The sequence below is a fragment of the Astatotilapia calliptera genome, chromosome 19, assembly GCF_900246225.1.
Source record: "Astatotilapia calliptera chromosome 19, fAstCal1.2, whole genome shotgun sequence".
Classification (NCBI taxonomy): domain Eukaryota; kingdom Metazoa; phylum Chordata; class Actinopteri; order Cichliformes; family Cichlidae; genus Astatotilapia; species Astatotilapia calliptera.
Window position 1 is genome coordinate 16,791,680 of NC_039320.1, and position 10,396 is coordinate 16,802,075.

Consider the following 10,396-nt stretch of genomic DNA (forward strand, 5'->3'; position numbering starts at 1 on the left):
TGCAGTAATATTTTATTACAATTGCCAGGAGTCCATCTGTGTTTCTGTTCATAGCATACATGCTGCACAGTGCTGAAAGGACTTGGCCCATGTTGTACGTGGCGCAGTTAAAATCTTCATAACTTTTTGCATTCATTAAACGACTCGGCTTTCCTCCCATTTCCCAATATGCTTGATTAATGCGAAATAAAGCGTATTCTGCCTTTCTGTTGTACAGTACATTCAACTTATATTTAACTTTAACAATTTTATTCAACGTAACTCCGTCTTCTGTATGGGAATGTACTGCCTCAAGTGCCTTTAATTTGGCTTCTAACGTAATGATATTCTTGTTAGCTGCCTTCTTTTTAAAGGAAGCGTAAGAAATTGTCCTCCCCCTTAAGTATGCCTTCATAGCATCCCACCAAGTAGCCAATGTAGTGTCCTCTCGATTATTTGTCTGTTTGTAAAATTGTATTTCATCTCTTATCAATTTAATAAACCCAGAGTCTTTAATTAAGGACACATATAAATGCCATCTGCGGCTTTGAGGAATCTGTCAAATATTTCCAAGACATAGAAAAATTGGCACATGGTCCGAGAATACTATATTACCAATACTTGAATCTATAGAGTTATTCACTAAGGCTTCAGAAATAAGAAAGTAGTCGATTCTAGTATAAACATTATGAGGCGGAGAGTAAAAGGAATATTCCCTGCCTTCTGGATGCATTGTCCGCCAAATATCATTCAGACCTAAATCTGAGGTCATCTGCCTTATGGCAACTACAGATTTACTCTCTGTGCCTCTCCTAGGAAGTGATCTATCTAGGTCTTGATCCAGTATTTGATTAAAATCTCCTCCTACCACTATTTGTGCACCTTCTAATTCCAAAAGATACTGTGACAGGTTTTGAAAAAAGGCGAGTATGTCTGCATTAGGTGCATAGATATTACATGAAATTATTGGTGTGTCTAGTAGTTGTCCATAAACCAATATAAATCTACCTTCCTTATCTGTTATTATTTTTGTTTCAGTAAAGCTAACTGCTTTATGAATCAGAACCGACACTCCTCTACTTTTACCAGTTCCAGGACTGGAAAAGACTTTACCTACCCAGGAACATTTAAGTTTTAAGGCTTCTGACTTACACATGTGCATTTCTTGAATAAAGGCTATATCAACTCTTGATAACTTTAGATATGTTAATATTTTCTTCCTCTTAATCCCGTTATTCAACCCCTTAAAATTCCAGCTGGCTATTTTGAAATCTGTCTGTCTATCCATGTTATATGTTGTCTCCTTGACCTGGAGACAACATATAAGATGACACCGCCATAGACCTCAACCAGCAGGCTTTGTGTTACCTGTTTCTTTATACAGGAGCATGTCGGGGTGGACTGCCTTTTTATTTGATTACCCTTTTCTCATGTTTTTCTTAGTTAGGGACATTTTGGGGACATTATACTCTTACTTGTTAAACACATGCTCCCATCCACTCTCTTGGTCCAGAAGCTCCATAATCCAAGTGTCCCAACTCAGGTCTGATAGCATTTTTTCAGTGGTGTTTTTAACCTCTTGGGAACTTTCACTACATTCCTTACTTGATGCAGAAAGAAGAAATGAGTCAGGGATGCATAGCAAGCACAACAAGACACCAGCAGCCCAGACCTTTCACCAACTGAAGACATTTGCAGCACCATAAAACATGACAGAGAAGAGCTGGGACTATGCGAAAGGGTGAAGTGCTGCAGTAAAGTTGCAATGGTCCTATCTTTTATACAGTCTATGGTTCACTCTATTAAGATGTGATTATTTCCAAGGTCCATTTAGTTTTAGTTAACCAGAAGTTAAAACGAGATGGTGAAAAACATTTTTAGTTAATGTTACGACTGTTGTCATAATGTTGTCTCATATGTAAATCTGAGTGTGCAGGTGCCTTTCCGTGATTGGTGCATCCATGGGACGGCCCATACAGATTGGCTAATGACCTGGAGACAACATATAAGATGACACCGCCATGGACCTCGACTGGCAGGCTTTGTGTTACCTGTTTCTTTATACAGGAGCATGTAGGGGTGGACTGCCTTTTTATTTGATTACCCTTTTCTCATGTTTTTCTTAGTTAGGGAGATAAGACATTTCATTTGGTTTTATTCTTTTCATAAATAAGTTTTGTATATCCTTTAGATACGGTCCCTTTTGTTTGTTGTTTTGGGGTCCACCCCGAAGCTATAGTTCGCTCCTTTCCTTTGTTAGAATTCAATCACTGTGAAAAAAAATCACCATCAAAATTGTACTGGTTGTGTGATGTGCTGCTTGGGGTCAGACAGGGGTGGATCACCCTTATATTAGAAAGGCCATAACACTAACTAAAATGAAAATGAAAACTAGACTTATAACTGGCTGGTGTCCTTACCAGTGACCTTGGGTCTGAACTGTAGGCTCCTCTTTCCAGGTGTTCGTACTGCCTGAGTGGGACCAAGATATGCTGTCTTGCCTCTTTTGGGTTTTCTGCATGTTTCTGGCTCTACATGCAAGTATCCACTTCTTGACGTTCGTTGTTGGTTGCAACCACTTGAGGTTTTGGGCTCATTTGGGTTCTCAACACTGGGTGACTTTGATGGGAGTGAAAGCATCCTCACAACATAAATCACCACACTACCTGCTTTTGTTTCAGATTTTTTTTTATCCTTGTTAACATGTTTAGGTACTGGGTTTACCTGTAATGCATTTTGTGCTCCAAAAGCTGTTATTTTGTGCAGCTGTGCTCCAAAAGCTGAGGGCATGACCTTTTTTATCATTAGATTGTGCCACACCAGCACCTGAGAGAAAAGCTTTGAGTTTGATTTTGTGTTTGTGTTTTGCAGGCACTCAGGAGAATAAGTCATGATGTTTCTTGTGTTTGTCATGTTAGTATCTCAGTGCTTGTCAATCACCAGTCAACAGTGTCACCACTGTGAACAACATCCTTCGACTGTTCGAGCCAAAACCTTCGAGAAGTCCCTGCAGCCGCTTCAAAACTCATCACTGAGCTCGATCTCTCTTTTAACACGCTGGAGACAACAATGAAAGATGACTTTCTTTATGCTGCTTTGAGGGCTTTGTTCGTGAATAACAACAGAATCAAAACCATCCATGAAGAGACATTTCACCCGCTGATTAATTTGGAGAAACTGGACTTCCACAAACCAGTTGGAGACTTTGTCTTCTGGATGGTTTCAGAAGCTGATTTCTCTCCACTATTTCAATCTTTTGGGAAACAAATATACAACACTGGGTCCGGGAAACCTTTTCCTGCCACTGAGGAGCTTGAAGACCCTCTATTTTTGAGGAGCTTTCCTTCAGTCTGTCAGTGAAAGGGATTTTGTTGAACCTTGAAACTGCCGTGACCCTGTCCAAAGACCAGCTGGCCACCTGGCCGGGTCAGTCATGGATATTCACAAATACCCCATAGTACTGGTGGAAAAGAAATATCGAGAGAAAATCCATGTTCAGACCATGTTCAGTGTGTCGTGACACTTGCACGAAGGAAGAACACACCCACTTGTTGGTGCCAGAAGAGCCACTGAGAAATTATTGTTTTAGCTGGCTCATTACAAGTCGATGGCTGGTCACCTGGAATAGGATAAAACTCTGGAGCGAATAATTGCCTGATTTTACTGGCCAGGAAACTGTTTAAGACTTAGAGCTTTTTATTGTCATTGTGCAGTTTCTTGCACAGTGAAATTGGGTAAGTGGAGAGCATAGAGCCGCTGTATCTGTGCGCACCACCATCTTGCATTTTTTGCATGTTTGGATATGCGCCGATGGTGTGCGTCCAGTGGTGTCAGCTGGTGAACCAGCTGGTCATTCAAAAAGCACCTTTATGCCCCTCACCATTAATGGAGGTCCCATTTGAGCGCTTTGGCATGGACCTCATTTTATCGATGAGAAAAAGAAAGTCTTTAGTTCAGCTGTTGTTAACTGATCTTGACTTTGTTAATTAAACATTGCAAACCTACCTTCAGTGTGTCCTGTACATGAGGCCATTTAGTACACCACAGCACGGTGAGTTTTTTTGAGCTGATGAAGTTCAGCCAAAACAGGAAACTTGCAGCAGGAGACAGTAACTTGTTAAAATGTTATAAAAGGTACAATTAAAGATTTTCACTCTACAGGGTTGTCAATGATCCAAGGATAAATGTCTAATTTGGTCAACATTTTATAAGCCATTTCTGGAGAGACTGCAGTGGAAATGTTGTCACTTTTGGACTTTGCTACCTGCAGCTAAACATTTGCAGCTAAATCATTTATTTAAAAGCAGAAGCTGCAACTGATCGAGGGAATATTTGTCTGAAAACTTAAACTGAACTCCAAGGGTACCATTGCTCCAGCTTACCATCTTTACCTGAGTGAATCAGTTTGTTGAACAATCTAAATGATTCAGAAACTTCTGTGACATCAACTTAACTAAGGCTCATTACAAATTTCACAAAACACTGCTGAATACTTTTAATATTTTTTTATTAGTTATTTTTGTTTTTGTTGTTATTTTGATTTTAATCAAACAAAATAAAATAAAGAATTAAATCATTTCTTTGTTTTTTTTAATTTTATTTATTTTACAAATAAATTAATAATAACAACAAATTAGTGCTGTCAGCGTAAACGTCATTGGGTAAAATGACGTTAACACTGACAGCACTAATTTGTTGTTTCCAGAGAGCAAGCCAAACACTGGTCCAGAAAAGGACGATCTCTAGTAGTGCTGCACTACTAGTAGATTTTGTTTTAACCTCCTAGGACCTGGTGTCCACATATGTAGACATAACATTTTGGGTTGTCTAGACCAAAATACAAAATTTTGCTCTTCAAAAACCTGATATCCACTTATGAGGGAGGACATTACACTGCCACTGTTCAATCGAAATTTAAAATGAATGTCCTCATATGTGGATCTCATTCTTTTGAGAAACAAAAAAAAGATAGTCCGAATCTGATGTCTTTGTTTTTACATTCATCAGGTCCCAATCAACCCAAATGGCACAGAGAAATTAAAAATGCATGCCATGAAAGTTCAGGTCTTAGGAGGTTAAAAATGTCCCTGCTGATGAGACCAGTGAATGTGGGGCGACGGTGGCAAGAAAAAACTCCCTCCTGGAGGAAGAAATCTTGGGAGGACCAGGCTCTTTGGGAGGACCCTTCCTCCTAAGGGCAATACTTACTAATATTTGTCCTCCAGTCAGCGATGGTGGACTGGGACGACTGCTTTTCCTTCTCAGCATGATGATGACCTTAACTTCCTTCCTTCCTTCCATTTCCTGTTTCAGAACTGAGAACGAAGACAAAACTGGTTAACAAGGTAACAGGACATTTAAAAATTCTCTCACTTCAGGATGAGATGCTGTGTCTTCTTACGTTTCTCTTGTAAAACAGGATGTAGGCCGATTGCTGCTGTTCCTCACAAACTGCAGATCCAGTTGTGTGGAGCACCTGTGCGTCATTATAGGTGAGCCAGCGATCTGATGTAGAGTGCTGACTCTCCTCAGGATGGACAGAACTACAGATGTAGTGTCCTGAAATCACATTAAGACAAATGAATCCAACTTCTGGAAGTCAACTGATTCAAGCAAACAGTGATTTTGACTTAGTGCTTCTTAGAACATCAAAAGCTTTTGTGTGTGAGTCCTTCACTGAAAAGTAGCAAGTTTTCATTTTCTGTTTGTCACAAGTCTGTTGTTTTACCTGACTCTGTGCCTCCATAATGACTGATGCTGCTGACAAGACTATAACAGCCACCACCCTGAGAAGGAACAAATTCAAAGAGTGTTAGTTTCATAAAGTCTCACATCAGTGCCATAATTAAGCTGATTTGCTGAGGCTATGTCCACACTCGTTTTCTCTCCACTTTGACCTCCCGTCCACACTGAGACGGCGTTTTCCTCAAGGAAAAACACAGCATCTTGAAAACGCTCTCGAAAACGCATACATTTCAAAACGGAGTTGTCCCGTTGCAGTGTGGACACTCGAAAACGCAGACTTTCTAAAACGATGACGCATTTTAGTCATGTGATGCAGTCATGTGAGCAATTAAACAAAGATAAACTGAGTGCATTATACAGCAGTTGTTTTGATTGCTCTCAACTTTGACAGCCCTAAAAAAGATTAATATCAGTTTGTACATGCTCCGGATAGCTTTTCTTCAAATTCTGTAATTCTCACTCACTTTTGCGCATGCGCAGGACTGGAACGTAAGCGTTTTCGGCCGTTTCAATGCAGACGCACAACTATTTGAAAATGACTGAAAACGCTAGTGTGGACACGGAGTTTTCAAATCTATCCGGGCTAGTGTGGACGTAGCCTGAGACGTTCTGCAGTCTGTTTTTACCTGATTGGATGACACCACCAAGTCCCTCTGCAGCCTGACGGGGTCATCCACCTTCTTAATGTTGTAGGTTTGTGTAAAGCCAAACCTCTTCAGATGCAAGATCAGGACTCTGGCAGAAAAGAAAAAAAAAACACAAACAAGGTAGAAAATAAGAAGAATGAGTGTCAAACACAAACAGAAGATGGGAGAAAACGACTGCTCAAATATTGTCTCGAAAAACTCTGATATTTGATGCGCCACAGTTTGGAAACCTGGTCAGTCGATCAATTCTGATGTGACCTTACTCACCTTGGCAGTGTATCAAAAGACGACTTCAGTTCTGAGGCCGTCCCTCCACAATCACAGCGAAATTCTATTTCTTGTTCCTGAACAACAGCACAGAGAAAACAGGCTTTATGGTAGAAAGAAATCTCAACATATGCACACACACATACACACAAACACTAACAAAAAAGGTGTGTTAAGATCGCTGATACGACAACTCTATTGGAATTTGTGATCTTACCTTCAAGTATGTCTCTAACATGTTTATAATAGACCCCTCTGGAACAAGGTCAAGAGACAAGCTGGTGAATTCCTCTTGCTGTGTTGATTGGTGACCGCAGCTACACATTTCAGGAGTAACGTAGTTAAAGTAAAGATCAGGTACGTGGAAAAGAGGTATATGAAAATATTGCAACCAGCTCTGCGTTTCTGAAAGACAGGCTTACCTCTTGCATGTCCTCATGTTTTCCATTTTAAAAATGTGATGCTCTTCTACTGGGCAGGTATAACTTTGGCCCAGGAGAGCTGCGTTCCTCTCCAGGTGAGGTGTGAGCCTTTTGACCTCATTGAGGAACAATGTTAGGAATTCATGAGCGTCCTGAAAGAAAAGCAGAGAGATTTAAAACAGTACATCAAAATCAGAAGGTAAAGCAAAAAACGAAATGTCCAAATAGCTGACGCACTTTCTGTGCACTGCCGGTGTATTCAGGAGCTTGACTGCTGAATGCCTTCTTAAAAGCTCTTAGGTGGTGATCTTTAAGGCCATAATCTGTTGACTCGTGACAGTCCCTGACATCAATAAGCCTTCTGTAGAAAGGAAGGGTAAACAGACATTTCTGCTGTTAGATCTCTTTGTTCTTCAGGTTTTTGAAGAAAGTAGAAGGTTGACGTAGCACACCTTAAGAGCTGAGCTTCTGGATCTGTGCTCCACAAAACCCCCTGACGTCTGATGTCTCTTATGAACTCCTCAATGTTGAGGAGGCTCTGCAGGCAGGAGTTCATGTAGCAGGTGTTTCCGATGTTTGGAAACCTGACACACACGCGCAACGTTTACAGTATCAGTGTAAAATAATTCATTTTCTCCACTTTGACAAAGTGAGCTTTGGTCTTTGTGCACCACGTGTACTCACCCGAAGCGGTCTATAGTCCCAGTTTGACTTTTTATTTTTTTCCCACCGCGTGCTACACTGCTCCAAAAAGGTAAAAACACAAACACAAAATTAGGAAAGATGTCAAGATTCTGAGCAGTGTATGTGCATGTATGCATGAGCTTTGAAGTTGAAACATTTTGGAGGACGTCCAAAAGTAGTAAAAAAGATGTAAATACACAAGGTGGAAGAAAAATGCCAATAAAAGGGAAATAAAACAGCTCCAACTAAACCACTGCTATAAATATCTCCAGCAGCATTAAAGAGTGGCGCATTTCTTTACCTCTGATGAGACGTAGAAGGAATTTCCTTCTCTGCCACATTTTGTTTGTGTAATTTCTGTTTAGAAACAAGAAAAGCAACATCAGTAATGGCATAAAACAAACATACCAAGGGAGTCTCTCCATGAAAAGTGTCCAGTTAGAAAATTTGGTATTATTTCATATTATTTATCACTTTAGTGAGCTGTCAGCTCATGAAGCAGATATATAGGAATATCTTTAAATAAAATAAAAACAATTTATTCATGCTTTAAATTGAGTTTTAAAGTTTGTCCTATGAAATACAAAATCCTTCATTTGGTTCTGATCAAAATTCTGTTTTTACAGAAATCATCCATGAAGCTTCATTAAAAGATTCAAAAATGCTTATTTACCATAAAAAATATTTAGAGAAACATCCTGCAAGTCTCTTCAAACTTACCTTTCTGTGAAAAAAAAAAACCGTTTAAACATCTTTGAACTTAATTTGAGGACATAGATGTGCTAAATTGCTCTTAATTCTTCGCATTTAACTGTGATGAGTAAATGCTTGATGACAGTGACTCTTTCCATAAAACATACCTTCCAGAATTTAAAAAGAAACCAGCGACACTTTTTTTGTGTCTTCACAGTGTTGCTCTCTGTCTCTGCATCGCTGTCAGTTTGCTGCAGAGGACGAACAAACATAAGTTTATTAAAAACAGTAAAGTCACTTTAAATTAACAAGTGCAATTTAAAGAGAATGTGCATTTCATATGTTTTGTGTAAAAGCAAACCGAGGAACAGCAGAGGTGTCTCCATTTTCTCTTCTTCTTTTGACCATTTTCAGCAACACAAGCATCCGGGATGCTGATGAGGACAAAAGTGTAAATGTTATTTTTCAAAGTGGAAATTTTTAACAAGGAGTACATGCTGAGATTGCAGATAAAAATTAATAACTGTAATGGAACAAAATCATGTATTTTGTACATTTACACTCTACATTTTCAAACGCTAATCTCTGAATCAATATAAATTATAGACAAGACTAGAAGTAGTAAAAAAGATGTAAATACAAAACACCAATAAAAGGGAAATAAAACAGCTCCAACTAAACCACTGCTATAAATATCTCCAGCAGCATTAAAGAGTGGCGCATTTCTTTACCTCTGATGAGACGTAGAAGGAATTTCCTTCTCTGCCACGTTTTGTTTGTGCGATTTCTGTTTAGAAACAAGAAAACCAACATCAGTAATGGCATAAAACAAAGTATATGGTAAGAAAATACAATATCCTTCATTTGGATTCAAAATTCAGTTTTTACAGAAATCATCCAAGAAGCTTCCTTAAAAGTTTCAAAAATGCTTATTTACCATAAGAAAATATTCAGAGAAATGTGCTGCGAGTCTCTTCAAACTTACCTTTCTGTGAAAAAGAAGTTTAAACATCTTTGGACTTGATGAGATCAGAGCGAAAATCTCCTCAGCTTTGCAAAAGTTCAACTGAAAACAAGCAGTCAAAGGTTGTATATTTATAAACTTTCAGCATAGAATGTTCATACCCTGAACAGCAAACATCAGCATTATGATGTATGGGACTAATTTGCATATTTTGGAATGTATGCTCATTTGAACTGTATGGCACTCGTCTCCAAGCAACTGCTACAAAATACAGGTCAAGTCAAGTGGCTTTTATTGTCATTTTAACCACGTGCAGAGGTACTGTACAGAGTGAAATGAGACAGCGTTCCTCCGAGACCCTGGTGCTATATATGACATATACGGACAAACCCAGGACTACATAAAGTGCAGTGTGCATAAATTGCAAAAATAAACAAGACAAAACAGTGCAAAACTAGACAGAACAGGACGATACAGACACAAGACAATGGAAATGTGCAAAATGCTGCAAAAGTAACTTGGTGTCTGTATGTATGTGTATGAGTGTGAGATACTGCAGATAAGTGCTTGGTAGTGGCGTGTGTGAAGGTGTGCGTGTGCCAGTGCAGTCACTGAGTGTTCAGGGGTCTGATGGCTTGTGGGAAGAAACTTTTCCGTAGTTTGGTAGTGAGGGCCCGGATGTTCTGGGACCTCTTTCCAGAAGGCAGCAGGGTGAAGAGTGTGTTTGAAGGCTGTGTGGGGTCCTCCAGCAAGCGGGTGTTATAAGGAGGGGAGAGGGACTCCAATGATCTTCTCAGCTGCTCTCACAATCCGTTGTAGGGTACTGCGATCTAATACGCTGCAGTTACCATACCAGACAGTGATGCAGCTACTTAGGATGCTCTTGTTAGTCCCACTGTAAAAGGTGGTGAGAATGGATGGTGGGAGATGGGCTTTCCTCAGCTTCTGCTTGAAGTAGAGACGCTGCTGGGCCTTCTTGGTTATGGAGCTGGTGT

General features: G+C 39.7%; 1 protein-coding gene across 1 annotated transcript; it reads right to left on the reverse strand.

The window, feature by feature from the left end:
- Positions 1-5,011: 5,011 nt before the first annotated feature.
- On the reverse strand, positions 5,012-9,568 carry LOC113011935 (ubiquitin carboxyl-terminal hydrolase 29-like). Its single transcript, XM_026151812.1, has 15 exons — positions 9,423-9,568; positions 9,169-9,224; positions 8,799-8,871; positions 8,605-8,688; positions 8,046-8,101; positions 7,745-7,804; positions 7,513-7,644; positions 7,298-7,421; positions 7,061-7,212; positions 6,856-6,955; positions 6,639-6,715; positions 6,351-6,459; positions 5,708-5,765; positions 5,381-5,538; positions 5,012-5,294 (listed from the first exon to the last, which is right to left on the reverse strand). Exons 1-15 carry the CDS (start codon positions 9,447-9,449, stop codon positions 5,289-5,291), a joined length of 1,272 nt encoding a protein of 423 aa, XP_026007597.1. The 5' UTR covers positions 9,450-9,568; the 3' UTR covers positions 5,012-5,288.
- Positions 9,569-10,396: the final 828 nt, after the last annotated feature.